We start from the raw sequence: 14566 nt of genomic DNA, 5'->3' as shown, positions 1-14566 counted from the left end.
GTTATACTTATAAGTTACAACCACACCTGTTCAGTGTTATGCAGTTGAGATGAATGCAATATTTCTTGACTTCGTTTCTCTTTCAGACACGAGTTCTGAAGAGTGACTTTGCCCGCTACAACCTTGGGGAAGACGATGATGGGGAAGACCTGGAGCAGGACGACAATGGCTGGAAAATAATCCAAACTGATGTCTTCAGGTTCCCGCCTTTCAAAAACCTCTTCTGTGCCATCTTGGGTGAGTTAGATTGGAGAGCTTGTTTACTGCCTAAACTATTTGCAGTTTGGTACTGAGTTGTTAGACTCTTGAATTTCCAACACATGTAGGAGAGGTGATAATTCATTGTCAGTAAAACTCCAGCAGAGAAAATTTCATGCTTTGACAATACAGATCATTGTGTCCGGACATGTGCACATGAAATGAAATGTGTGGACAATTTAACCACTGAAACTGGTTTAGTATAAAAATTACTGTCTGTCTTAGTCACAGTAGTGTGCCTTGAGCTCATTAGAAAAAAAAGAAAAAGAAAAAAAGAAGACATTTATTTGCTAAATGTTAGACTATGTGACTGTGATAGCAAGTACACAGTGATGAGAATATCATTGAATAATTTTGATTGCAAAGATATACTGCTAACTATATGCCAGGCAATTAAAATGTACTGTTTGGTATCATGTACTGTACCATATCAAACTGATGCCAACCAGGCCTATCTGTTTGCTCTTCTCGGCCAAAACTTTTTTGGCAACTCAGTAAGAAGACGTCTTGCCTTTAGACCACTGTGTTTTAGCCAATGAAACGCCATTCCTGGCAGGAGCTAATTAAATCATTCACAATGGCCACCATTTTCAGATAAGAGACATTATCGATTTGCCAACCTTTTATGTATACAACCGTTGCCAACCTTTCCTGACATTTCTTTGTTCCTATCGTGTTCTTACGGACTCACCACAATACTTGGAAATAACTTGACCCCATTGTGGAGCATTGCTAACCATTCCGGCGATTGTCAAACCCGTGAGGTTTGGATAATGCTCTTTTGGGAGACTGTCTCAGGTCCTAGGACCCACGGGGTCTCTGGTTGCGATTGGGCCAGTGTGTCTTTTAGACGCATTGAGGGAGGATAGCTCAAACTCCTAACACAGTCAGTAAGAGGACTGTGGGGGATCTGAGTTTGGGCCTGGCACCAAGTTAACCCAAGTGGAGGGTGGTTTTGTTCAGGGATGTGCCCCTACTGTTTCTGTTTAGACAGCCTTAAAAAAGAAGATATATATATATATATATATATATATATATATATATATCTTACTGATAATCTAATACGCCAAACATGCCGTCACAAGGGGGTGTGGTTCAGCCCTCTATTCTGTGTTCAAGGAGAGGCTCAGTGTTGGCACTGCTCTCTCTCTCTCTCCTTCCCTCCCACTCATGCCGAGTCCACTCTCCTACCTCCCTCAGTGGGGGGAAAGAGCTATGGCCTCGGGGAGGGGGGCTGGGGGGAAGGGGGGGGGGCATTTCTGTGCTACCCCAGGTCAGGTCACCCCAGTATCTCTACAGGAGGGGATTCTGGGTGCATGACCCTCACCTGCTTGTCAGGTGATGCCATTATCCAACTGGTCTCCCCTGCAGGGGGGATGCACACACGTGTCAGGTGGTCCCGGGCTGTCAGCTGCTGGTTTGCTGGCGGTCTGACACCCAGGTAGAGACAGATTACTGGACTTCCCGCTGACCTAGTCAAGTTTTTTCTTTCTTTTTCTTCCTTCCTGGAGGTCCATATGCCAGTGGGTCTTGGGGATGGGTTCACAGGATGGTTGGCACTCACGGGTAGATCCCCCTGTTTTACCCATATGGGGGTGTGCCCCAGCACACACTCTAGGCTGCCAGGAGGGCCAGGGATGACCCTAGGTCCTATCCTCTCCGGACTCAGCCCAGCATCCCTTACCTATACATTTGGTGTTCTACTGGGGATGAACACCGCATCAGCTGGAGGGGCCAAGCTGGTGTCGGTCAAGGTGACTTTTATGATCACCAGTGCATCCCGCTCCAGACATAGTACCTCTGGGTCAGCCTACCCAGGCAGGAGAAACTTGCAGTTTCCCCTCCCTTAGTCGCAGGTTCTGTCGGGAGATAGGTGTTAACGTGAGGACCTTGGTACCCTCACTCTCCAGCGTGGCACCTCTGGCTGGCACCCATGGGTTGATATCCCTAGGGGGGTTCACCCTGGGGCCACACTGGGCTCAGCGGAGGGCTAGGCCCTCTCTCCACCCTGATTTTAGCCCAGCACTGTGGAGGGACTGAGTATTCCTCAAGCATGACTACATCCACTTTCAGCAGCACCTCCCTTATGGGTACTTGCACCTCCCGGACCTGTATCAACTCACGGAAGCCAAGAATTTCTGCTGCCCCTTGAGAGATGACAGGGTGCTTTCACTCCTGGGACGCTTTGGGCTTAGTAGGGGACCAGCCCCACGGATCTCAGCTCAGCACAGCTTTGCCCCCAGTATTTTTCTCCACCAGGACTCGGTGACAGTCGGTCGCAGCCCAGCATGGAGGGACCAGGCACTTTTTGGGTTAAGGCTACCTCTGCACCTGTCAGCACCTCCCTTTTGGGCACCTGTATTACCATTGGAGGGAATATTGCACGCGGGACCCTTGCCTGTATGTCAGGCAACAGCGCACATGTCGGGTGGCTCCGGCCTGTCTACTTATTTGTCTGCCTGCGGACCCAACACCTAAGTTGGACCGGACCTCACTCCAACTGGGCCACTTTCTCCCTTGCAGGGACCCTTGGGGAGGGTCTCATGTGGTCACTGACCCCCATGGGTGATTTCTCTTTTTCCAACCATATGCAAATGCATATAGGGGTGCACGCTTGGCTGCTACGAGGTCTGGGGAGAACCCCACATCCTCTCCATCCTGGACTCTGCTGCGCACCTCTTACCGGGCGGAACACACCAAGGGGTTGGCTGTGAATGCCCAATCTTAGGTCAGGGCAGCTTCCACGATCACCTGCACCTTTCCCTTGGGGTCCACTTACACGGTGTCCAGGGACTGACCACTTTAGGGTCACCCCACCAAGGTTGGTGAGATTACTGGCTGTTCATGCCCTCCAAGCATGCATGGGTCCCTTCCGAAACATCTCAGAAGGCGTAAAGTGATAAGACTGGCACAACCATCGTAGGCATTGCTGAACCTATGGTCCAGAGTTTCTAGTCGGACACCATACCAGCCTTTTGATCGGCCAACTCTTCTTCCCACTGGGCGGCACACCCAAATATGCAGACCCTCTTGGGTGTGTCCAGGTGTGAGGGAAGCCCTGCCCAAAATAGACTGGGAGGTTAATTTTGAACTGCTGTTCTCTGAGTGAAGAGAGGGAGAATAGAGACGGTTATTCCTCCCCTCTCCTGGGTGACAGGTTGAGTCCATGTTCACCTTGTGATCAGGCTGAACCCAGTTTGGACCAGGTAGCACTGGAACTGACCCTCCCTGCATGGGTCAGTCCTCCATCAGCCCTCCAAATCTGCCCTTCACACCACACTGTCACCATTAACCCTTATTTGGCAGCACAGTGCCACCTCCAGGATCACTACTTGCCATAAGGTCCCACAGACGACGCAGGAGTGGTTGATTAAGCCCGCCTGCATGGCCAGGGGTAATTTTTCTCTCCCCCTGTCCAGTATGGAGTCCTTGTCTGTCCCTGGGGCCTGTCTCCCCTGAGGAAGTACATTAACAGACAGAGAATAAAAAACAAATGAAAAGGACTCTTCCAGGGATGCGCTTGGGTCCTTATACACCCCTGTTCACCCAGTCTCTTTGGTGTGACGCCCAGTGGGCAGGACGGGGCTTGTTCCACAATGCCTTCCTTTCCCTACCTCGGCCACCCTTTCTTACAAGACGTTTGGCTGAGGAGGACAAATAGGCCTGCTACACGTTTCCTCAGTGTACGCCTTCATTGACACTTTTCTCAACAGGGCCAGTCATGTGTGGGAAGTGCGTGGGCTCCTGTAAGGTTTGGAGTTGTCTTCTCCTGAACCTCATTAACTCTAAAGCCATCCAACGCTGACTACATTTGGCGACAGAGTGGCTGCGGGTCTGACAGCTAAGGTAGATGCTACTACCAGCCCCCACCTCAACTCCGTGCTTGCCAGAAGAGGCACCGTCATCCATCTCTCTAACATCCCGAGGGACTTCCCACCCAGCAGCACTCCCTGTTGAGTCTTTGTCCCCTGGACTCGGACACAATTTAGATCCTCCAGCCCCAGCAAGTAGGTATTCTCTCCCACACACAACAGTGGCGCGAGGTGGGACTCGACTGGATTATGTTGGGGCTAGAATTGGGGTGCATGCTGTTTTGGGCGGAAGATTCCCCCTCCTCTAAGACCCACTCTCCTTCTGATGTACCCAGGGTAGAGGAGCAAACTGGGGTCCTGGGTTTTAAGGCCACCTGATTGTGATTCCAAAGGTCCGGAGAGGGTGGCAACCAATCCTGGATTTGTCCCCCTCAGCAGTTCCTGTTCCAGGGCCAAAGTGTTATGGACACACAGGAACACATTCAAGAGACCATTCAGCAGGGTGATGTGCTACCGCTTTCATCCTGCAGGATGTGTGTTTCCAAATCCTCATTCGTCCGGCATCCTGTCGGTAACTGATGTTCATTTAGAGGGACAGGGTAATCCAGTTCTCTGCCCTCCACTTTGGTTATTCTGTTGCCCCCTGTCCTTTGCTGAAGGTGGGGCTGACATGGGTATCCAGGATCAGATAAGAGTTCAATACATCTACGTATGTACCTACACAACTGACTCTACTTGGCACAGTCACAGTCCATGTGTACAATTCACACGTCCAGAATTCTGGATTTGTGCACACAACAGGAAAATTGGCTTGCTCCCTAAGTCAGTCCCCCGACTTATTAGGGATGACATTTGCAATGCGGTCCATGACGGTTGGTCAGGGGGTTAAAATGTTCATTTCAAGGTGCACAGAGACTACGCTGGTCTCAGAGGGTTTAGCCCAGTGTTGATTGGTTCCTTGGAATGACTTCAGCAATGGCTTATCTCCCCCCCTAGAAGGGCATTGAGGGCATTGAGCTCTCAGCAAGACAAATAGTGGGTAGTACCAACCTGAGCAGGTGCTCTCAGGTTCAAAAGCATTGTGCACTTGAACTGGACCCTACACAAGGACACCCTTGTGTGGTGTTTAGGGTCTCTGCAGAGGGTGGTTCTCTTTACCACACGGTCAACAGAAAACCCCTGATTTCTGTCACACTGGTTTCAGACGCGGAAGCTTGGGCAGCAAATGCTTTTTCTCTGGACTGGAGCAAGCTGACTGCTTATGCTTTTTCTTACTTCCTGATCCCACCCTAGATGGTTGGAAAGCTGGGTTGGAATGCCTACAGATCAGAACCTAAGGCATTTCAGTTCCTTTGCTGCTGAATTCTGAGAGCTCAGTGGGCACGCGCTATTGCAAACCTGTTTACCGGTACGATTTTGGCGTAATTTTGTACAACATTTTGACTTTGAGTACACCTGTAAGTGAAAATAGATTTAAGTATGACTTTGAGGAAAGAAAGAAATTGTTTTGGCCACCCAGAGTTCTGGTCCACAACAAGGAAGCAGAGTTTTGACGCTGCTTGCTTCCGCCAGCGCCTGCCTGTAGGTGTTAACATGATAGCCAACAAGGCATGTCTGTAGTCAGTCCAAGAGGGCAACCTACATGGATGGCAGTGCCCATCTTCCCCCACCCCCACTCTTCTTCCGCCTCCACCTCACACCTCCACCTCACACCGTGCTGTCCCCTCACTACCCTCCTTCCCCTCCGGTGCTTCAACTGTGATCTGTCTGTCTGTCTCTGTCACTCAGTCTCCCTCTTTTTCTCTCACGCTCTTTCACCTCTGTCTCTCTCGCTCTTCTTGCATCTCTGTGTTAAGGTCCTGTGGGTAGATCAAAAAGGAAACAGCCTTTCTGTTGAATCAAAACAAAACCAACACAAAACATGACATCCACAGTCCTCCCCTCTACTCATTCCTTCACCTCCTCTCACTCATGCTTCCCTCTCACCCACTTTCTCTTGCTCCCCTCCTCCAGACACCACCTCCCTCATCGAAAACTTGCTTCTCCTCCTCCCCCCCACCCCTCCCCTCCATTTACATGGTCTGAGTGGCAGATAGGGTGGAGGCAGAGTGGAGGTCAAAGTCCACTTTTTTTTTTTTAGGGGACCAACACAAATGAAATCAAAGCCCCATTGCTAAGCAACCTCCATGTAGATGGAACAGCTGTCTGCACCACTTTCACTCTCTGGAACTGTTCCTTCACCATCCTCTTTTATTTCACACACACACACACACACACACACACACACAATGTGAACGCCTGAAACATATTCACACATACAGTGACACATGCGCGCACGCACACACACACACACACACACACACACACACATACACACACACACATTCTCTGTCTCTCTGTGAACAAAACCCATCCTGGTGTGGTCATCCTGGTAAGTGAATTTTCAGCAGAGTTGCCCTATTGGCAAGTGAGAAACTGTAACTGTTGAGCCCACCTAAACGAATTGTACTTGGATCTGTCACTGTCTCACAGTGCAAATGCATGCTTTTCTTTTTTTTTAACTGTGCATGTTGCTGTTTTCAGGAGAGTTTAAAATAAGATCACAGTTTTGAGTTGGCCATGGATGGTCAGCTGGGCTAAGCTGAAACAGATAGTACGAATTATTATTATTATATTTATATAGCGCTGAATCTTGTGCAGAGACAAATCAAAGCGCTTTAGCACCAGTTATTCAAACGCATGCATAACTCTAAAACTTTATAAAAAAAATTTTTTTTAAACCAAAAAAACTGAAGACAAGGAAGAGGCAGGGAAGGGAGGATATTTTGGGAAGAGGTGGGTTTTAAGGCCAGGCTTGAAAGAGCCGAGTGTGGAGACCTGACAAAGTCAAAGAGGAAGTTCATTTCAATTACGAAGTCCAGAGACAGAGAAAGAACGGCGGCCAACAGTCAAGTGTTTGAATCTGGGTATGCGTAAACAGAGTGAATCCAAAGCAGATTGTAGAGAGCGAGATGGAGTGTAGAGGTGAAGGCAGCCACAGAGATAGGAAGGGGCATATTTGTGAATACATTTATAACATAGAGTGCTGATCTTGTACTTTATTCTGTGTGAGACAGGGAGCCAGTGGAGATGTTGCAAAAGAGGAGTGATGTACTCAGATCTTTTCTTAGGGCGAGTCGGGCAGCCGAGTTTTGTATGCGCTGAAGGGACTGAATGGATGAAGCAGGCAAACCAGTGATAATAACAATGTGAAATCTGTAATGCATAAAGAACACAGTTGTATTGTGGAAGTTACAGGATTGCAGTTTCAGATATGTTTGCTTGGTACACTATTTTGAGGAAGAGTACACCTTTTTTTTTTATATATGAACACACCAAACACAAATACAAGGTAAACATGTCTGCTATTGCCACTCCGGCCACCTTTCAGCATTCTGTGCCTCTTTGCCAGGATTTGGAGGTAGCCTTCTGCCGTTCAGAGATTCCCTTCATCAATTTCCACCTCAGGGAAGTCTTTATGCTCACGGCAGATGGTTCCTAGGGGTTTCTTTTGTCGTGGCTAACTCAGCTGTCAATGTTATAAGGGCTTCCCATATGAACCAGTAGGCGCTGCCCTCCTTTTGCTTTGAATTCTGCATCAGTTTGACATGGTACAGTGTGTGACACCAAAATGAGGAGTTTGTAATATACTCACAGTTTGGTTGAATATACTCACCATACTCCCAGTTTGGTTGAATATACTCACCATGTCAAACCAGACAGACGGTCCATACAGTTCTTTCTGTGCTTCACTTGGGGTGTTTCTTTGCTAGCCATTGGAATGATTAATTAGTTTCGGCCGGGAATGGCGTTTCATTGGCTAGCAGATGGCAGTCTAATGGCAAGACGCCTTATCACTGAGTTGCCGTGAAATTATTGGCCAAGGGGAGCAAACAGAAAGGCCTGGTTTGCATCAGTTTGACATGGTAAGTATATTTTACCAAACAGGAATATGATACAAACTTCTCATATTAGATAAATGGAATTCAGCTTTGTCTCTTATTGTATATATTGTTATGGTTGAAAATATTAGTCATAGCAGATAAAACAGATGTTCAAGTTTTGGTGTAATAATAGACAAAATCATTATAAAAGGGAAGAGAGATGTCCAGTAGCAATGGAGCCCAGGTTCTTGGCATATTAAGAACAACAAAAAAAACAGATTCATCCCCAAGCTTTTTAAAAATATTTTATTGCATTTTATTTTCAGAGTGTGCATTCCTACAATTACTGCAGCCTTTGAGTTACAAAAATATTTTCAAGCCTATTTATCCGTCTACACTTGTTCTGTAAGTCAGAAATGTTTGAAGGTTCCTTGTTGTTTATTTTTCTGTCAGCCGCTTAATATTTAGGTTGTTAAAATGGTGTTTATGGTGGTTTGAGAGAGCAGTTCAAGAGAATCATGATAATGATTTTTCAAAACACAAAAATATATTTTGCCATTAAAAAAACGATTGATATTTCAGCTACAATGAAAAAGCTCACAGGCTGGCCATTATTGCAGGCGTGGGATCACAGTTTCTGGCACTGGCCACAGGCATCTTGATGATGGCTCTGCTTGGGATGTTTAACGTACATCGTCATGGTGCTATCAACTCTGCTGCTATTGTTCTCTACGCCTTCACCTCTTGTAAGTGTGTCAGTGTTTATATATATTTTAATTTGTTTGGTCATATTTCAGTGATTTTTTGTGTATATATTTTTCTCACATAATAAACAGAGGTTACTCATTGAATTTCAGATTTGTTTCCCCCTCCAAACATCAGTGGAAAATATTTAAACTTCAGTACACTGCATTTTTTCCAGCACTGTTTCCACTGCAGCCAGATTTTCTGTGACTGGCTTTGAGCATGCAGCTACCTGCATACAACACCTGTAACTCCCATTTGAACAAAAGCATTGATGTGAAATTTTGTATGTGGTTATGATAAACATTGAAGATCATGCAGAAATAGTTTACATGCTTTATAGTTTAATATGTGAGTGGTAAAAATGAAATAAGTGAAATTCTGATAATATACAAACAACAAACTGTACCAGTGTTTACTTGTAAGTTTGAGCTGGGAGGTGCATGTTGTTTTTTCTACCTTATTCTTGAAGTGTGGTATGGGTACTCAAGACATGACACTTCAGAACCTTTGCTTTTCAATCAATGGATCAAAAAATGACAGTTTTGTAAGGCCAATCAAAAGAAGACACAAAAATTGAGAAAAGCTTTAATTTGAGCCTGGTCTATATCACGTCAAATGCAAACACAATATGTGTTTGGCAGTTTTTGTTTCTCCTGCCTAGCATATTTTATTATCTGTTTTGTTTCTATGGCAAGTAGATCAACCACATTGGCAGTAAAAAGAGAAAAAAATAATCAGTATCCGATAAATTTTCATGGACTATTGCAGCACGCGGGATTTGGAAAACCCAACCAGCCAGTCATGAAAATATTCACTCGGCAGACGATTTTCGTCACCATTATCTAACTGTCCAAGGACTCCACATTCACATTACCATAGTCATCCATTTGTCGAATATATTCTGGCAAAAAAAAGTTGCAAATTCATCGCCAGAAGAATTCTGAAATCTCCTTGAACTGCGAATGTGCCTTTTTGACTTGTGTCCAAAATTCACACCATAAAAACTTGATAAAACTTGAGAAGAAAACTCCAGCAGAATCAACCAGATGAAAAGCAAATGGCTGAAGCCTCGTTCTGAAACCAGATGCGTGACTAATTGGGTATCAAGGCTGTCAGAAAGTGTATAATACAGTCACAAAATTCAAACACCTTAAGCTGGTAGCCAGCTGTCACTGCTGGCTGCTGGAGATAGGTACTGTTTGGCGACTCCTATCATAGGTACTGTTTGGCGACTCCTATCACTGTTGGCTTGTGAAAGGTTAATGAGTGTCTTTGTCTCTTTCTGGCACTTTGCAAAATCTTTTGGAATTAAAGGTGGATGTCAATTAACATTATCTTTGAAAAAGAACAAGTACTTGCACGCGCATGCACACGCACACTCACACACACACATTCATTATAAGTATTTTATGATCACATGTGTATCAGTATGATTGTTGAACTGGTGTGGATGTGACATGATAGATTCCATGGTGTGTATGTATGTGTATGTGTGTGTCAGGTATCAGCGGCTATGTGGCAGCCAACATGTACCGAAAGATGGGAGGAGATACTTGGGTATGGAACATCAACCTCACCTCCTTCCTATTTGCTGGTAATGCACTCATCTGCTCTGTTATGTCCGTAGATTTCTCATGGATATTAACACTAACCTTAACTGCATTTGTTGAAAATTACATGTGACATAGTTTTAGTTCAGTTTGATTGAATATATTTTACATTTATCAGTGTTCTGATATGGTTGATATTAAGCATCTTATTCTGCTGTTTTCAGACAATCTTGGTAAACTGTTGGAAGTGACTGTTATGTTTAGATGATCTCAACAAAATGGCCTGCAATTTAAGATAGTGTTATGATTTTAGACCTCTAAGAAATGTTTACAACCCAAATTTAAAATGATAAAAACAGTACTACATTTACATGGGCTGGTCCCTTTTTCCTGGTGTGATAATGGTGATGTATTGGAGTGAGTCTGAGGAAATGTGTCATTTGCAGGTCCCTTTTTCCTGGTGTGGGCCGTGGTGAACTCAGTGGCATGGGGATATGGGGCCACGCAGGCCCTGCCATGGACTACTGTTGTGATGCTGATGGCTCTTTGGATGTTCAGTAAGTGGCTCTGTCATTCTCCAGTCTCTCAGTGGGTTGTTTTTTTCTTTTCTTTTCTTTTCTTTCAGTCTTACCTGTCACCATGTCCATCTGTGACTGAGATTTGATGTCTTATGACCTTCATGGTCACCTGGACTATAATCATTGGTTGGGCCACAGCCTGTTTTCAAAGGAATTGTAAAAGTGTCTTCTCTGTTCAAGATACACACATAATTATGCAGGCACATGTACACTTACATGCACCCTCATTCCCCCTCTCTTTCACACAGACGTGCGATGCAGCAACACAAATAAGAAATTACAAAAGCAGTATTCTGTACAGAATGAGCCACAGCTAGAGTATCCATTCTTGTTCCTATATGATAATGTGTCCTTTAAAATACAAATTGTCCTTTCCCACAATACTTTGAAAAGAAACAAATCGCAAAAAACAGCAATGTTTTAATTCCAGTTGGTTACCCCTTGACTGTGATTGGCGGTATATTTGGCAAGAACTGGGCCACAGGCTTTGACGCCCCCTGTCGCACCAAGAACATACAACGTGAAATCCCTTCTGTTCCCCTGTATCGCTCCAGTTATGCGCATTGTGTCGTTGGAGGATTTTTGCCGTTCAGGTGAGGCAGATATATGTTGGAAACAAGTGTGTACCACTCTGACCTGCTTGGGTCATAAGTGTGTTGTGAATGTGACTTAGTAAGTGGAAGGTGTATGTAAACTAAACTTAAGTGTGTGTACTATATGTGTGTGTAAAAATGGAAGGAGCTAGTGTTTGTCTTTATTTCACTAAAGTATGGGTGAGCATCCAGAACTGAAAGTAAAGAAACTGACAAATTTGCCAAGAAAAGGAAAAATCATGGGTGCAACTCTTCCGTACTGAGACAATGGAGAGACAACAAAAGTGTTTCATTTCTGTCAGCAATTCGCACAGCGAATAGATCTGGCTGTGTTCATTGTAGATCAAAAGTTCCAGTGAAGTTTAGAAAAATCAGTATCAGACTGCCACAACTAGTCAAAGACAATGAAAATATGGGTGGGATGGACAAAAGTGATCAGTTAACAAATAGAATGCATTACACAAACGAAACAAATGGTGGAAAACTCTCTTTTTCTTTTATTTCATTGACATTGCACAAGTAAATGTTTTTATTTCAAAATTTTAGGAGAAAAAAATTACCCAGACATTCCAAAATTACAGAGACACAATAGATTTGGTCACTTAGACTTTACTGTAGACTTCAAGTGGTTAGACAGCTAGCAAGTCTGGGTCAAAATGAAAAAGTTCCAGAAGCATCTGATAAAATTGTATTCACTAAACATTCCAGAAAAAGAGAGAGAGAGAGAGAAAGAAATGTATAAAAAAAAAATTATTAAATGTTATGCAGAGTTAAAGAAAGAATTAAAAAACCAGTGTAATGTGTGTCACCTGTGGAAACCTTATGTGCTTTGTGGATAGCAGCAGCTGCCTTGTGAGTTTTAATTAAGGTAAGGTCATGCATGCACATGTGTAGGACTCAAATGCAATGATGATAGGGTAGGGGTGGGTCTGTTCTTCTTCTACCAGGAAGTGTTAACATCTGAAACAAATATATTCAGTTTGTTTTTACCAGTAGTGATGACGGGGAAAAGCCAGAATGGAAGGGTGATGACTTTTAAAAATAATATGTATGGGTTTGTTTGTCCCATATATTTCTTTCATAGTTTCCTTCTGAGGATGTTTTATGTATATTCCTTATATACGTATATATTCTTTTTTTTCTTTAAAAAAAAAAAAAAAACATATGTAAAAACAAATTGGCTTCATTTTGACATTGTCTTCATAACCCATGTGTATCCAAAGAACGAAAGCAACTGTTTCCACTGTTAAAACAAGTCAGTTGTTCAGGTGGGAGTGGTTCTATTTTTAGCAACAATATCAATAAATGTACTGTTAAAAAAGAAGAAAGTGACTGTATTTGTGAATAATATATATATTCTTGTACCCATGGGATGCTACATTAATGTTAACTGTCTAAACTCTTGTGGTTTTTTTCTGCAAAGCAAGAAGTCTGTTGTGGTGTACATGACTTATATGATTTGTAGTAATCAGTCAGGAAATATAGTTGTGTTTTCATTCAAAGCACTGAACAGCGGAGTGATGGCCTAGAGGTAACATGTCCACCTAGGAAGTGAGAGAATCCCCCTTCACTAGACCTTGAGTTGTGGTCTGGACGCTAGTCATTCGGATGAGACAATAAACCGAGGTCCCATGTGCAGCATGCACTTAGCGCACATAAAAGAACCCACGGCAACAAAAGGGTTGTTCCTGGCAAAATTCTGTAGAAAAATCCTCTTTGATACAAAAAACAAAACTGCACGCAGGAAAAAATATAAAATAATGGGTGGCGCTGTAGTGTAGCAACGCGCTCTCCCTATGGAGAGCAGCCCGAATTTCACACAGAGAAATCTGTTGTGATAAAAAGAAATACAAATACAAAGTACAAACATGTAGTTTTTGACGCAGTACTGTGAATTTTGTTTCAGATGAAAGAGAAATGATTGCTTTCACAATAAGAGTTGAAATTATTAACTTGAAACCAATATCATGGATTTTTTGTTTAGTGAGAATGTAAAAAAAATACTGAAAATGCTCCAAATTTCTATTTTTGACAACAGGTCAAATGTCATCAAAATGACTGTGTTCCACAAGCATTTAAAAAAATATCATATTTTGAAAGTTCGTTTTATTCTGACGACACTGATATATTATGCTTGAAGTTTGGTCCATACATGCACATTTTAGAAGCATTTTAAAGTTGCTGCATAGTTATTGCTGAAAAAGTGCGAAAAACTCCAAAACTGTTGAGAGTTTAATGTGCCTTACCGCACAATGATAAGCTTTGCATTATTCTTTTTTTTTTTCTTTTCTATATTTCTTGTGTTTGATCAACCACACATGAGTCTTGAAGGCTATGCGTTTCTTTTTTTTCAGTGTGTCTTGACTGAGAGCTTACTGCTGGTGTTTTATTGCACAACATAGTGAATCATTCAGAAATACATGAATTGCATATGCATTTACTGTGCTGCAATATTGTATGTGCCTGTGTGCAGTGCTATTTCTGTGGAACTGTACTACATCTTTGCTACCTTATGGGGTCGGGAGCAGTACACCCTGTTTGGCATTCTTTTTATTGTGTACGGCATTCTACTCAGTGTCACTGCCTGCATCTCTGTGGCCTTGACCTACTTCCAGCTGTCAGCAGAGGACTACCGCTGGTGGTGGAGATCCATCTTCAGTGCAGGGTCAGTGTGTGGGCATGGGATGGTGGGAATTGGTGGGGTTTGGAGAAGAGGGAGAGAGGCTGGAGGATGATAATGGGTTTGGCTATGGAAAGGTGGAGGGGTCGTGGAAGGTGGAAAGTTAGATGGTTAGATGTGTATATGTCATGATGTTGTTGCATGTGCAAATGACCCAAGAGAGACAGAGACATGACATGTTTTTGTGTGGTGACTGGGCAGGTCGACAGGTGTGTTTTGTGTTCTTGTATGCCATGCCCTACTACTTCATGTGTTGTTGTATGGTGACTGTGGGCAGATCGACAGGTGTGTTTTGCGTTCTTGTATGCCATGCCCTACTACTTCATGTGTTGTTGTGTGGTGACTGTGGGCAGATCGACAGGTGTGTTTTGTGTTCTTGTATGCCATGCCCTACTACTTCATGTGTTGTTGTGTGGTGACTGTGG

General features: G+C 43.8%; 2 protein-coding genes across 2 annotated transcripts in view; both read left to right on the top strand.

The window, feature by feature from the left end:
* Positions 1 to 14566, top strand: part of LOC143291189 (transmembrane 9 superfamily member 1-like) — a 145078-nt gene that overhangs the window by 111597 nt on the left and 18915 nt on the right. The window contains exon 14 of the mRNA XM_076600916.1: positions 13935 to 14126. Coding sequence (XP_076457031.1) covers positions 13935 to 14126 — 192 coding nt within the window. The remainder of the gene's footprint in view (positions 1 to 13934; positions 14127 to 14566) is intronic.
* LOC143291188 (transmembrane 9 superfamily member 1-like) lies at positions 45 to 11465 on the top strand. The gene is made up of 5 exons (XM_076600915.1): positions 45 to 237; positions 8614 to 8739; positions 10242 to 10334; positions 10737 to 10847; positions 11299 to 11465. The coding sequence occupies exons 1-5, from the start codon at positions 54 to 56 to the stop codon at positions 11463 to 11465; spliced, it is 681 nt and encodes a 226-aa protein (XP_076457030.1). The 5' UTR covers positions 45 to 53.

Source organism: Babylonia areolata, chromosome 16, assembly GCF_041734735.1.
Source record: "Babylonia areolata isolate BAREFJ2019XMU chromosome 16, ASM4173473v1, whole genome shotgun sequence".
Taxonomy (NCBI): Eukaryota; Metazoa; Mollusca; class Gastropoda; order Neogastropoda; family Buccinidae; genus Babylonia; species Babylonia areolata.
This window is presented reverse-complemented; position numbering and strand designations above follow the sequence as displayed.